The sequence below is a fragment of the Rhinocladiella mackenziei genome, assembly GCF_000835555.1.
Source record: "Rhinocladiella mackenziei CBS 650.93 unplaced genomic scaffold supercont1.3, whole genome shotgun sequence".
Taxonomy (NCBI): Eukaryota; Fungi; Ascomycota; class Eurotiomycetes; order Chaetothyriales; family Herpotrichiellaceae; genus Rhinocladiella; species Rhinocladiella mackenziei.
In genome coordinates, this window is record NW_013550602.1 from 2,254,276 (window position 1) to 2,269,104 (window position 14,829).

Sequence of the window (14,829 nt, forward strand, 5' to 3'; positions counted from 1 at the left end):
ACTAGCTTGATGGGACCTCTAGACCGGATCGAAAACGCTCCCAATTAAACATTCAATTGTTTCAGTCGAATTGGTATCCAAACTGCTCCTCCGAAAGCTACAGTTTCCGTTTGACTTTGACAGAGCCTGATTTTCTTTTGGTCCATCATGGCGACCATGTCGGCCACGGACCTTCATACGATGGACGAACAGTTGGAGCAGTTTGCGAAATGTTTGGCACCTCAAGGGAGATTTTGTCTTGGAGGCATGAACTTGCCGCCCGTCACCAGTCGTCAACAAACCATTGACAGAATATGAGAGCCACTAAGCTACTGGAAATTGAAATCGAGACACATGGTCATTCGTGCGATTTCCCTCGACGGGAAAGGGGCAGCGGTGTTCAATGAGCAGGGGCTCATCGTGGATTTTAAGCTTGACCGTGACAGCAACCCCTGTTGAAGAGATTCTTGTGAGGAAAGCGAAATAGGCACTAACAGTTATATTCGCTATAGACGTCACTCCGTCAACAAGAACATGTCAGAGAGCATATATGGTTGGGAAGTCCTCCAGGTCGAGCCAGAGTACGCTTCTTATTAGATGAACTTCCAAACTCACTCAGATAAGCCCCCATCCAGTAGACCGATATCAACTCCATTGAGGGAACGTCGTTTTGTAGTTTGATATCGAGGTCACGCTTTGGCAGATAATGTAATTGGAGCAAGAGGGAGCGCGGAAATTAGCCTCCGGCCGAGGTAAGCTCCACCAGCTGGGTGTGGAACGAGACACATCTGAAAAGCAGCTCCTGTATCTCACAGACATGTCCACCTCGTTCCAACGTGTAGCGTCTCTCTCCGTGGACACCAAGCACGGCAGGGACGAAATCGTCGACAACATGGAACTGAAATCGGTGACTCTTATCAGTGAGCGAAACGTGACCTTCTTCGATGGACTTGCTCGCGACGGTCAACAATACTGCTATAGCACTGCAAAGAATCAGCTCAGATCGACAAGGATCTCCCCCCGGGTCCTATCGTGGGAGCTTGTTGATGGTGTCCCACCTGGCCATGAACTTTGGTCATGCTTGCAAGAGTTACTCCCTGAAACATCATGAAAGGTAGAGTCAAATTCATAAAGTGAGCTCCACTCGTCGGGACCTTCATGTCCACGAGTAGTAGCCGGCTTCAATTTGCAACTTGAGGCCGCGCGGAATAGTATTTAAAGGCCATCTTGTGGCTGTGGGACTGGGACCTCGAGCAAGAGATTGGTAGGATGTTTCACCGGCTCCCAAGGCTTTTTGTGGCATGCCCCAGACCACCCGGCGGTCCCATTTTATCGCCTTGCTTCTTCGCCTACAATAGTTCCCTTCTTCCTCTTGACCTTGAATCACTAGAATCAGGTTACCTCGATTTCAGGCCTCTGCGCACAAACGACGTGACTACGCCGGCGGGGAGTTTACCATCAGTCAGCATAGAATTCTTGTCCAGCATTTTTGGGAAATCAATCATGTCCAGCGCGGAGCGGTGACTTACAAATCATGAATCATATGTGCACCTTTCTTCATTGCATCGTGCCTGACTTCGGCCAGAAAGACATAAATAGCCTCCGTTGACCATCCTAGGGCTCTTGTGAACAGCGCCAATGTGATGCCCTCGAGGCCTCGGAGAACCTGGAGGAGATTCAAGGCACCGATCCGTTTCTGTCGGTCAATTCCACCAAACAAAGTCAGTCCAGCGCAGCAACAGAGGGGGAGGAGTCGGAAATTCCGAGTTTCCTGGATAAGATCTCTACCCGGAAAAAGGGGTGAGCAATACCAATCTCTCATCTTTTGGCCATGGACCCAAAGGCAACTGGAAGATCTTGTGATGGATATTCACGAATCCAGCATCTCGAGCCCAGGTTTCCAAATGTTGGCCTGGACAAGCGGTCCTTCCCACCCTGTCGCACCCTTCTATGATCAAATTGTACCATTCCAGAAGCTTGTTCCCAGCGGGGATAGAATCGTCTTGGGAATAATTGTGCAGATCAAAATCTTGGAATTCGACCCAACCGCCAGGCCTCAAGTTTCTATCGAGACCAGCGTAAGCTTCTTGGTGGCACGGATATGGAAAAGAGGAGGACGATGTTGTAAGGGGCGTGATCCATGCAAGGAAAGAATGAGAGCCAAACTCAACTTGTAGCACTCGGACATTAAACGAGGCCAGTCCGCGATGGATCCCGCCATGTAGCGAGAGTGGATAAAGTCGAAGGGTTGCGAATACTGCCATTCACTTTCGACATCGTCGACTTCAAACGTCACGTTCGGTGGCACCCTGGAGATCATCAGAAAGTCGGTGCAGCGACACACAGCCTCATGGATGATGCGTCTCACCATTGTGGTTGAATGGGACTGAGGTCGTTGCCAATCTCCCCAAACCCGGTGAGTGCTATACCCGCCGCAACACGATGAAGACTTACCACTTGGGCAGAAGGGAACATATCGCCTTTGAAGTCCCACGGTAAGCTCGTCTTCTGAAAAGCTCTTGGCTGTGTGAACATCATAACGAACCGATTTGAATGGCCCAAATTCCCGTCCCAGTACCAATGTCCACAATCCTGGCGATATCTTCTTTCAACGGGGCGAGAAAGTGCTTGTCACCCATCGCGGTGATGAGCACCTCATGCATCAGGTCGTAGCGGTCCTGCTCTTCCTCGTCGTTGGGAAAATTATAGGCTGTTGACGGTCTTTCAGCGTTCGCTTCCTCGGTCATCAGGATTCAGCTAGAACTTACAGCCTTCTCTGAAACTGTGATACCGCCGACCATGCTCCCATCTGTAATTCACGGCGCTATGACTGAGGGAAGTCGTATAACTCTCGCTTAGATATGAAATGTGAGCAAAGAAAGTCAATCGAGCATGGGGCGTGAGAGCCGTACAGCTCGTCTCCATAAGCAGAATCCACATCCTCTGCACCTTCCTACGGAGGACTTGTCAACAACGGAGGGTGCGGCACGTTTGATTCAGACTTACTTCCACCGTAACAGCGGTATCGTCCGTGGGATGGGTCGCCATCGCTGTTTGATGGCAGTACCATGAGATAAGAATCGATGAGAGAGACGAAGGATTTCAAAGTTAACGGCTTGAAAAGACAACATAGGAAGTGGGGGGGGTTAAAATAAGCCGGGGAAGCCGGGAGGGCACCGGGGGAAAGGAGAAAATCGGGTTTAACCTACATTAGCGTGGGAAACTTAGAAGCCAAATACTTGTACAGCACATTTCTGAATGGGCCTTGTGTGGCCTGACCTGCAGGCCGGACAGCGCAGCGAGATAGCTAGAACACGTGGTGCAAATGCTGTCCTCAGTTGTGGACCGTTGCCAGGGTTTGACCCAAGATGCCACCAAGAGCCAAGACGACGCCGACCTTGGATTGATAAAGGTTGTTCTGCATATAAGTACCGTCGTCTTCCCCGACACACACGCACCAACTCAGACATCCTATGTTTCTGAGGAGGGGAGCTAATTCCAACGGTATCGAGTCCCGAGACCATGTCTTCTTCGTCACGCATGAAAGGTCTGGCGCAGCAGATCTCTGTTTCCACATCGATTTTGACCGACTTCTTCTCCTCCAACGGCCTTCCGGAACCTTCGTTTGACAAAGATGCCGCTCTCCAGATTCCTGACTGCCCGGAAGAAATTCAGATCGCCCGTCGAAATCTGCGTGAAGCCGCACAAGAACTATACGCTTTGGCGACCGGACCAAGCGAGCATCTGAGATGGCTGGCCTGCTACGTTTGTCTCCCCTTGTCGTGTAAATCAATGATGATCTGAATTGACCAGGTTGAAACGACAGTACCATGATTGTTCTAGTCTGCGTTGGATTTATCACTTCAACATCGCGGCCCTCGTACCGTTAGACGGCACCAGGAGTTACGCAGAAATTGCGTCGAGCGCTGATGTGGATGAAGGCCGTCTTCGACGAATCCTCCGTCAAGCCATGACGAATAGGATCTTTTGCGAACCTCAAAAGGGTTTCGTGGCGCATACTGCGGCGTCCAGTGCTCTTATCCGCGACAAGGGGACCTTGAATTGGGTGGGCTATACGTTAGAGGAGTCCTTCCCAGCCTCGACCAAGTTGGTCGAAGCAACCAAGAAGTATGGGCCTTCTGAAGAAAAGAACCATTCTGGCTGGAATCTTGTTTTCGATACTGAGCTCCCAATCTTCGAGTACCTGTCGAACCATCCAGACCGCGCCAACAGGTTTGCCGAAACTATGGAGGCGTTGACCAGTACAGACGGTTATAACGTCCGTCATCTACTGAATGGTTATTCCTGGGAAGAGTTCACCCTGGGCACTGTCGTTGACGTGAGTTTTCCCCTCTCTCCCTTTCGCTTTCCCGACGTTGTGGGATGCTAAGTGAACGGTTTAAGGTCGGAGGGTCTATTGGCCATGCCAGCATCGCGGTCGCCGAAAGATTCCCAAATCTCCACTTCATTGTCCAGGACCTTCCCGACATTGTTGCGTTAGGCGAGCAAAGGCTCCCTCCTGGTTTGAAGGACCGGGTCTCGTTTCAAGTCCATGATTTCTTCACTCCGCAGCCGGTCCAAGGTGCCGATGTGTACTTTCTCCGATTTATTTTGCACGATTATTCGGACACCCATGCGACGCTCATCCTGAAGAATCTGCTCCTTGCATTTAAACCAAATTCAAGATTATTGGTGATGGACGGGGTTTTACCAGAGCCAGGCAGCATGCCAACAAGTGAGGAGCGGCTTATTCGGTATGCACAACGCTCCAGTCCACCATCTTCAGAAAGGACGCAATTGCTGACAATATTGAAAGCGTCATGGACCTGGAAATGATGACAAACTTTAATGCCAAAGAGAGAGACCTAGACGACTGGCGCAATCTTTTCGTCAAGGCTGATCCGAGGCTGAAAGTGGTCAAGGTGGTCAAACCTCCAGGAAGCGTCAACTCGATAATCGAGGCGGCGCTTGAAGAAGGCGATTGAGTTAATCACAATTGAACCAATGCTGGCCACAGCAGTTTCGACTGGTACCAATATCATCGGCCACTAAATTGAATTGTTGATGGGCAAGGAAGGCGGTGACCAAGAGTTACGTTTGATGACAGCTGAGAGACCTACATTGCGAAGACGAATCTGATGATTTGGGGGGATCACAGCATTTAGACGAGGTAACAGGCTCCTTTCAGATGGCCCTGCGGATCGTCTGGAAGCCATACATGGAGAATGGTATGCATGCCGTCGAAGCCTTTTATATCGTTGAACCTCGAAATAAGCTAGATATTGAATATCACCCAAGAATTGAACAAGAAGCTTTCCAGCCAAACGTAGTTATCGCCAAGTGTCGCATGGCTCGCTTGATATCTCAAAGTCGACTAAGCAAACGTATAATTTCTCTGCCTAATTTGGGCGATCCTCGTGCTGGCCAATTACTCTTCGGCTGACCTTTGAGTTGCTAGGAAAGATAATCCTTCGAAGTAGCTCTCTATTGTGGATTTGCGGTGGAGTCGATCCAAAAATGGGGAGCGGCTATGGACTATCTCGGGGTGGTAAAGGATGAGAATCTCAACCCCAATCTTCAGTACTTAGCACTTGGGAAAGAGTTGGCGTTCTAGGCATCGATAATCTTACAACGACTATCTCCACGGTGGCCACACAGCCCAACGTCGACAGAGGGTTGGCTCTGATTAGAGGACAAATGTGTGTGAGTCACTGGGCTCCAAATTATAAGCTGAGTCGGATGATAGAAGAGTTGATCATGGATGGCGCCGGAGATTATACCACTTGGTGACCGGAACATCGGAGACTGAGACCTATTTACTGTTGACACTAGACGAAATCACGGTTTCGGTCTTGGTCTCCGGCGAGACGAGGTTGAGGTTGAGGTTAGGGCCTTGGTATTCAAGCTACATTGTCAAAGCTGCTGGAACCGATTGCGGTCGTCTTCGGATGGGAGATCGTGTTTATGGCCGCCCCACAAGACCCACATCGTTCAACCAACCAGCTCACTGAGCAACTTTGATATAAATTTCCTGATCACCAGCTTTTTGAAGCGGCAGCAACATGGCCAATCACATTGGCAACGGCATACCAAAGCCTCATGAAGATGGCCAAAGAGTCCTCATCCAAGCCGCATCTGGTCGTGTTGAACAAGCTATAATTCAAATCGCATAGACTTGTAAAGGGATCCTACGCGTTACGGTGAGCACAAAGAGCCAAAGTGATTTGATGGAGGAATACAATGTTGCCAGAGACTTGATTTTGATGACCAAAACTCAAATTTGCAAAACGACTCTCAAAGGTTCACCAAGCGATATAGGATTTGACCTGATCCTTGCCAGTGACGGACTCCGGCAACTGTGGAATTGCATATCGCCGTTCGGTCACTTGATAAACGTTGCTGCTGATGACGTTGCAGGTGCTGTGGATTTGGCGACGTTTAAGAAATCTGCATGTTCTCCCACATCAATATGGACCTCAAAATCAAAGAGAACCCATCTGAAGTGGCCATTGTTCAAGAAAGCCTGTCCACCTTCCTGGAGACGACCAAGATGATGTTTACACCTTATCCGAAAGTATTTTCGTCCGAAAAAAGTATCTAACGCCCTCGGACGCCTTCAAGCACAAGATGATCCAGGGGAGACGATTATCACTTTTAATGCAGGCGATCGTATTCCTGTTAGTCCGAGTGCCAGAAAGCCTGTCACTACGAAAAGACGCTACATACATCATCGTTGGGGGCCTAGGTGGGTTGGACCGAAGCCTGGCTCATCTTTGGGATGCCTACGGCGCCGGTCACTGGGCGTTCACATCACTGGCGTGGTCGACAATTATAGCCAAGCCAGCTACGCTGCTGGAAGTACTCTTCAAGACACACTAGCCAAGTTCCGGCGAGAGCAAGGCCTTCCAGCTGTTTTTATAAACCTTGGGCTCATGACTGGTATTGGTTTAATTGCGAGGCCAGGCTCTCTATGAAGCAGAGCTCCATGAAAACATCAGAGCAGTAATAGTGGGCTCATATGAGAAGGCTGTAACTCCCGCCCAGCTTGTCATTGGACTGCCTAACGGTGGCATCCAACATCGATAAGGCCAGATTCACCGTTCTACTACGACAAAACCCGATTCTGGTTCTTGAAGAAGATAGGTCTGTACCAGGCTATCAAGAAGATAGGCGGCAGTGAAGAAGTCTTGCTGCCCCCTCCTTGGCCAATGCAAATCATTAAGTGATGCGGCAAAACTTGGTCTTTGCGCTCGTATGGAGTGGATTTGCTGATAGCAGTTGAGATTCGGAGCTGGATATTGCAGCAGATCAAGGCGGACATCACGTTGTTTGACGGTGTTGAGTGGAGCGAGTATTTCTGCCTTGGGCGATGAAAATCACGCGGCCTCGAAATCGGTCCCTGCCGGATTGGGGTAACTCATAAGAAGAAAGACTCTTTTGCCTCGCCAGCTTTCGCTGAATGAGACCTCTGTTGAACCGATGGGACTGCGTCTTTTTGTTGTATTGGGTACTTGTTTTGGTTCAAATCGAGATTGGACCCTGGAGTTTGTGTTCGCCTTTGTTCTCTTGGGTGGTTACAGGCACGTGGATAATGCTGAGGAACATCGCCTTTTGTCCGAGAAAAGATGCTACTGGAATACTGTGAACTAAGTGCGGATTTGATAATGCTAGCATTTGCTTGTTTCTTCCTCTCCGCAGCAGAGGCCAAGCTTGCTGAATTTGAAGGGCCATCTGTCAACATATACACCCCCCCCTTTTCCTCATTTAAATGGCCAACCCCCGGCTATCTCTCTCGCCCTGATATAGTCCTGAGTACAATTCCGCATTCTCATCCAATGGACCAAAGTCATATTCGTGCGTATGTTTTGTATCATCCCAGCCACAACGCCGCCACTTTCACGATGCCTTACTTCCGCTCTAAGAGGCTATGTTTGCCAAATTGACTTACAAGGCACGTTGTACAATTCAAAAGGTGGGCGTTGCTGCAGAAAATCCTTCTGATGCAGCTAGGAAGCCCAACTGTCTTTCAATTCAAGTTACACAAGAAGTTTGACACCTGGGTACGAATCCAGAATCCAGCTTGGAATCCATTTATCTCAGCCGAAACCCACATCACATATTGTATGAAACGAACCCGGGGGGCAAAAGAAGGGGGGGTGGGAAGGAAAAGAAAAAGAAAAAAAGACGTAATTTATTAATTTTCCTACTACGCGTCTGATACCAGTGAACTGCGAGGCTATGAGGCTATGAGACTATGAATCTACCCAGGCCGCTATGTACGATGCCTTGGTACCTTCGCTAGAACAGATGTAGGTGTCACGATCGTATCCACCTTGAGAGGATGGGTCAAGAGCAGGTATGCCTAACTTCAAAGCAGTAGGGAGTGGTAGAATCGAGGTAAACACCTCCGTAATCTGCTGAGTACCTACAGAGATATCTCGATACTATAATTGTCTAATTAGGGCAGGGATTTATTGAGTCTCTTTTTGGAAAGCCCCCACCATACGGAAGGCTACTTCGGACAATTGGCTCATCAGCCTTGTGGAGCTACATTTCGTCCGGCTCCTTCCAATTCAGCGTCGCATAAATCATTCTGAGATCCAACCCGACGGAGGAAGAGGGACTAGATCTCTGTAACACTCAGCCTCCGAGAGAGAAAATGGAGATTTGGGTATGAATGAAGCTGAGAGCTAGTTGTTCTGCTTGACTAACTGCTATACAGGCTAGCTCTTTTTGAACTTTTCGCCAATTGACCCCCTTTCTCCTAATCCATCGCGCTTGTAAAGGGTCCAACTTCCACCTAAGCCTTTGAAATTCCATTGTCTAGCGTCAAATTCTCCCATGGTTCTTTGGCGCGCTTTATGCCCTTATTTTGTCTCAGGGGCGTCAGCCGCAGGGATGGGATAGATGTAATCCGCAGCTTCGGCACGCTTCTCTGGAGTATCGGCCGCAGGGATAGGGTAGATGTAGTCTGCAGCTTCAGCGCGTTTCTCTGGGGCATCGGCCGCAGGGATGGGATAGATGTAGTCCGCGGCTTCGGCTCGTCTCTGGACGTAGCGGCCTTCCGCTTTCTGACAACGTCATAAGTATTCAGAACTTTACAACTTTATTAAGAAAAAACGTACTGGTGCCGGTGCCGGTGCAGCAGCGGTAATAGTGACAATCGTCAGGACGGAAAGATACTGTGATGCCTTCATTTTCAATGAATGTCCCCCGGAAGCTTTTACTGGTTCAGAATTGAATTGAGTTGTCAGGGTTTTGAGGAGTGCACAGGTACCAAATTTATGTCTTTCGGATCATCTTCCTAACTTTTATACATTTAGTTCCACATCTCCAGCCGACAAAGAGCAAGGGACACGTTCCAAGAAGGTTCGCTGGGTCTGAATTCGACAGCCGTCCCCATTAACTTTCATCGACCCTCATCGACCCATCCGAATGCACTAATTTACACGTAGCGGTTTCTGGGGACTCGCAATCATTGACCTAGTCAAGAACCTACCAACAATACAATCCATCCTGAAGGATTCATGTTGTGCTCTTAGTAGAGGTCGTTGCGAGAGCCATCAGGTAAGGTTCAGCGGTCCCGACTGTAACCATCTACCACCTTCCCTTTTAATGCTCGACTCAGTTGGTCATCTTGCATCACTCGCAAGGTCATATCCATTTTGACTAGTAACCGACTTATCGGTGCAGAGCGAAGCTTTGCATATTGTTACATATATGCTGATCAGTGGGCACAGATAACGAATGATCTCCTCATTCTATACGCGCGTTGCGCTACGTTGGTGTACTTCTGTTATGGCGTTCGAGCAGGGATACTATTGTATGGTATGGTAGCATCTGCTGGTCTGGGCGTTTGATTCCATTCGCGTGGTTCTGATAGGACGAACAAATAGGAGCACGAAGACACTCGGCCCTTGCCGGAACGGTATCGCAATGTCATTTCATCTGGATTTCTAGCTTCGAGGTAGAAGACCCACATACGTGCTATCATGCCGAGGACAACGTTGACCATTCGCTCGATTCCTTCATTTCATCCCCTTGCTCTATCAGTGTTTGGGTCATACCATCTGTCTTTCTCCATTTAATGTCTCCCTTGCCCGAGAACGATCGAGTTCTCAGTGCGACCACGATGCTGAAGTTCAAGCAGACATACACCCATCAGGCACCTCATGATCTCCGAATGGAAGCAGGAGAAGAAGAGGCGTTCCTTCCCAAATCTAGCCAGATCCAGGAGCCGCCTCATGGCCGGCCGTGGGTGGAATGGGTTCTCGTTTTTCTCCTTGGACTGTCAGTTTTCCTCAATGTGATGACTCAGATTGTGGGACGAGGACAGGATCTCGATGAAGTTTGTGCCCTTTATACCTCACAAACTCGTGAGTCGGCTTCTTTTCTTGCATCAAAAACATGTCATCTCAGCAGGAACTGACCCTGTCTCTCAGCATCCCCCATACAGCAAGATCTCAAAATAAAATATTCCACCGTGCAGTTCGAGGGTTCCTTCTCCAACCCCAACAGCAGCACGTTTCGTCTACCGCCCGGACCCGAAGTCGATGAAGCATGGATGTCACTAGGTGTTCAAAGTATGTTACATTTTCAATCAAGATGCCATCGATGCAGTCAAAACCCTGCCTCTCAGCTCTCACGTTTGACCAAATCAACCAAAACTAACCATCCAGTCCATCCAGACCATCACTACATCGTCCCCGAGCACTTGGGCGAACGCTACGGTCTAAATCCCGGCGCTGCCAAACTATCCCCGGAGCTGGGAGGTGGATTCCCTGTTCTTTTCGAATTCGAACACCACCTGCACTGTCTGAATTTACTGCGTCAGTCCACGCACTGGAACTACGGCCACTACGCTGCTGAAGGAAAAGGTGTCTTTGGCACCCCCGAAGAGATGCAGTACAAGCACGTCAACCATTGTATAGATATCTTGCGACAGCAACTTATGTGTCAGCCGGACACGGGGGTGTTTGGTCAATATTGGATCAAGTCAACTGGCGAACTGTTCGTTGATTTCAATACCAAGCACAAATGTAAGAACTTTTGGGAATTGAAGAACTGGGCCGTAAATCATCAGGTGGATCCTAAGAAATTAGAGATTTTGGCTGTGACTCAGAGGCCAGAAGATGTTGTTTTGGATGACATCCCATAAAAAAAAAAAATATCTGACTGAATCCTTTACGGATATATGTATGTATGAGATTTGAAAGAAAATCAATTTGAGAGCGTCAATTGTTAGATCGTATTATTTTCTTCTGGACCATGAAACACCCTTCAAAACGACCCCGTCATATTTAGCGGCATGCAACGTGCTCAAACCCAACAAATCATGAAATATTTTGCCTAGATTTTACGTCTCTCCTTTACGACCCTCTACGACATCTTATGACACCATCCGAACCCAAACTCCAACTCTGTGACTCCCGTCTTCCTTGTTTCATGGTTCATAATCACATCGTTACAATGTTCAGAATGTTCCGCCCCCATAGCCTGCTCATGCACATACACGTCCTTCTCCCCCGCCGCGACCCTCTGCATCGCCATCAACGCGCTTCTCATCATATACAAACAATGCGCGACATGGAAATTCTCAATCGAGTACGCAATCAACTTTTCTCCTTTATCGAATTTCGCCACGAAGTACTCGGCCAACTGAGCAAATGGAATGAACGTCTCGACAGACAGGTCTTGATCCGTGTGCCATGTCATATTGGTCATGGACACCGAGTGTTTAGGGGAGACGCTGATTTCAGTGGCGTTGGACTGTGTGGCTTGAGCCATTTCGTGGGCGAACTCGGCGTTGTAGCAAGGCGGAGGGAGCCAGACGGCCGCCATGATGTCAAATTGACAGTTGCGAGCGATCGCTTCGTGAGGCGAGTGGCCACATGATAGCCACTCGCCCGATGGCGTTTGCCAACGGTTATGCGTATGCGGCTGCTGGTCGCGGTAGGAGTCCTGGGAGGCCAGGTCTGTCGTGTAGCGAAAATCGAATAACGGATCCGCCTCCTTGGAAGATGTTGTGGGAGGGCTATTTGTCTGAGAATAAGAGCGAATGAATTGGTATGTCGCCAGGGACAAAGAGAGCACAGTCAAGATGATGATGATCGGGGTCGAAGAACGCAAGTATTTCCTTGGTTGGTGGATCGTTGACCACCGAGACTCGGAGGCGACTAGAGTGCTGCTGTCGCTGTCGGAAGAAACTGCTTCCCTTTGGTAGGAGCTTGTGCCTGAGTCTTGAGTGCTGATTCGGGTGTACTGATGCGTCGCCATGTTAACCCCAACCTCGAAGATCACCGCAAGGCGAAGTTTTCGAGTGCTTCGTGTTGGATGTCCGGGCGATGAAGATAGGTCGTGATTCTCACAGAAGCACTTGGAGGCAGGGCATTGAGTGCCCACGTCAACGTGTATGCCGAATGCATCTCTTTTAGTGTTTTCACCAGGCCTTTCCATCCTGGGAGACGTTAAGGTAACGAGTTGTAATGATGCCATATTCGCGGTATCTGACAATGGAATCAGTCCCGGCTCCGCGACAGCGATGTCATAACCCCCTCCGCAAGATGCAGCTGTACATAGTTATGCATCTTGACCGGACATTACGTGGGTGTCGGGGCGGTTCATCTTGCGAAAAGGAAGATCGCTTGGCCTTTCAGTCTTAGCAAGCCCGGCATACTGTGCTTACAGCGTAGTACTGTCCAGTATCGGCACTTGGCAATGCTCTTCCACTAACACCTACAAGGTAGGTAGACAGACACTATACACCCCCCGGCGTAGAATCTCAAGGTGGGTATAAGAACTCCACCTTGGCACGCCCACAGTGCGAATCTTGTGAATCTTACTGGCACACCCGGGAGACCTTATTTGCCGTTTGAGAAGTGTGTTTTGGTGCCGTTCATACCCGTAGATATCCCTGGCCCTGATCGCAAGACCAGTCGGTGGTACCTTATCAAAAGGCGCTTGAGTGGAGGCTATCAAGAAGTAACGTTGCAGGGCCGGTGGAACTCCATGAAACAGAACAATACCGAGGTAGGCTCGCAACTGGCAACAGATGGTATTTAATATCTATATCAGCGGGGCTTGGTTGCAAATAATGTTGCAATGCCTAGAAGCCAGGTCGTCTGAACAGCAAATATATTCCCCAACCCGAAGAAATATAAGCTTGAGCACTTGGCCAAGTAATAATTGGCCGTATGTAATACGGTGGACCATTTGCTCTCCGGTGGAATAGACTAGGATCCTCTGATTGTCACTGACAACCACTTCTCTACCACTCCTTCGACTGACTTAGAGCTATAACAACGGAAGGATTTGAGATCTCATCAATCCACAAATAGTGTCAGGAAAAGGCATAATTGTCTCGTCAAGAATCACATCGATCCTCTCACGAGGCTGCTGGAGAGAGGGGAATACCTGTTCAACCAATCGAAACGCGCATTCAGGTATTACACCTTTGAAAGCATTTTGTCGGGTGAGGATGGCCTGGAATCGAAGCCCAGATTAGCGAAACAACGCAGCCGGCCGGCCTCCAAGTTAAGTACGGGTTGAGAACTCCTACGAGATGCCTTCTCCACGGGTCCGCTTCCCGCGTATTCAAAAGTCTGAAATACTAACCGATCAGATATCCCAAAGACTGATAGGCGTTTTCCTGTGCCCAGCACATAAAATCACTACCTCGCACCCAGTTCTCGACAATTTCGTTCGTGGTCTCTGAAACCACCTATTTCATTTTTGATGAACACGATTACTTTCCCTTTTTCTCACTCCTTTGCGTGCTGCCGGATATTGTTTCCTTTTCCTTGTGAATTGATCAATCTTTCCTTACAAAAGGCATCATCACCACCATCAACATGAAAACCTGTTATCATCCCAGCGACATCAAGTCTCAAGCAAATTGCCTACCCATTCAATCCCACCGGATCCATCCAGATCGTGCCTTAGGCTAAACCCAACAAAGCTCTGCTGAGACAAAATGGTTGCTATGCAATGTCCCCAGGCGACCCTGGCACTGCTTCCAGCTTTTACGATCCCCAACGAGCCGTCGGACCTCAAGTGCACTCTAAATCTTACCGTCCCCATCTAGAGAGACCTCAGCCAAGTTATCTTCAGCGGTCCTGGGAGGCAAGTTAACCACAGGCCTTGTCTTTGTCCGTCCTCTCGCAATATCTGGATCGATATGTTCACGGTCAGCACTTACTTTCTCCCAACCAAACCAGTCTATTCCGCAAAGAGACTATCTTGAGAAACACATCACTAAGTTGTGGCCCCAGTCTAACTTGAACTTCTCCCGCCTCGCCAACAACTTTCCATCCTCTTGTTGTAAGTGATCCTCTTCCCTGTTCATGCTCCACTGCATTTCTCAACAAAACCGGCGTGAGGCCTTGGTTTGATGCAGTGTCATTCGACGATCTCGACCCCATCCAACCCATCGATGTCCAGAGGGTTGTGCGCAGCACAGATCTCGAACTGGCCAATTTTGACTGCCCTCCCCCGGCACTCAGCTCCCTGGAATCACCCAATCCATCGACAATTTTGTTGGTCTCAACGACGTATTTGGACCAGACTGCATTACTGGTTTGGTACCCCAGCTTCAGTAACCAATAACAAAACAAAACTAGGCTTGACCGGTCTCTTCCACAGGCAGAGGTCACTGTCGGAAGGAATAGCTTGAACGAAAACAGTATCAAAGCGAGGCTGGAATTTCATTATCACCAAGAGACTTTGAGGGAATGGTCGGAAAATTACTGGCTAGCTGACTGGGTCTGGGTTTCGCTTTTCGGATACAATCATCTCGCACAGCTATCCCCCCTTTTTGATTTCCTTGGAATATTAGGCAGATATTGACCTTTC

The 14,829-nt window shown here is 49.0% G+C and overlaps 5 protein-coding genes across 5 annotated transcripts; 2 read left to right on the forward strand and 3 right to left on the reverse strand.

Annotated features, from left to right (window-relative positions):
- Positions 1-2,035: 2,035 nt before the first annotated feature.
- Positions 2,036-3,027, reverse strand: Z518_04337 (uncharacterized protein; the record flags this gene model as incomplete). The annotated part of the gene is made up of 7 exons (XM_013418043.1): positions 2,036-2,288; positions 2,348-2,382; positions 2,434-2,459; positions 2,525-2,689; positions 2,748-2,833; positions 2,892-2,932; positions 2,986-3,027. 7 exons carry the CDS (start codon positions 3,025-3,027, stop codon positions 2,036-2,038), a joined length of 648 nt encoding a protein of 215 aa, XP_013273497.1.
- A 474-nt stretch (positions 3,028-3,501) lies between these two features.
- On the forward strand, positions 3,502-4,964 carry Z518_04338 (uncharacterized protein; the record flags this gene model as incomplete). The annotated part of the gene is made up of 4 exons (XM_013418044.1): positions 3,502-3,744; positions 3,806-4,318; positions 4,384-4,733; positions 4,796-4,964. The coding sequence occupies 4 exons, from the start codon at positions 3,502-3,504 to the stop codon at positions 4,962-4,964; spliced, it is 1,275 nt and encodes a 424-aa protein (XP_013273498.1).
- Positions 4,965-8,846: 3,882 nt separating this feature from the next.
- Positions 8,847-9,176, reverse strand: Z518_04339 (uncharacterized protein; the record flags this gene model as incomplete). Its single annotated transcript, XM_013418045.1, has 2 exons — positions 8,847-9,050; positions 9,105-9,176. 2 exons carry the CDS (start codon positions 9,174-9,176, stop codon positions 8,847-8,849), a joined length of 276 nt encoding a protein of 91 aa, XP_013273499.1.
- Positions 9,177-10,066: 890 nt separating this feature from the next.
- On the forward strand, positions 10,067-11,137 carry Z518_04340 (uncharacterized protein; the record flags this gene model as incomplete). The annotated part of the gene is made up of 3 exons (XM_013418046.1): positions 10,067-10,355; positions 10,422-10,562; positions 10,668-11,137. 3 exons carry the CDS (start codon positions 10,067-10,069, stop codon positions 11,135-11,137), a joined length of 900 nt encoding a protein of 299 aa, XP_013273500.1.
- Positions 11,138-11,358: 221 nt separating this feature from the next.
- Positions 11,359-12,255, reverse strand: Z518_04341 (uncharacterized protein; the record flags this gene model as incomplete). Its single annotated transcript, XM_013418047.1, has 1 exon — positions 11,359-12,255. One exon carries the CDS (start codon positions 12,253-12,255, stop codon positions 11,359-11,361), a length of 897 nt encoding a protein of 298 aa, XP_013273501.1.
- Between the last annotated feature and the right edge of the window lie 2,574 nt (positions 12,256-14,829).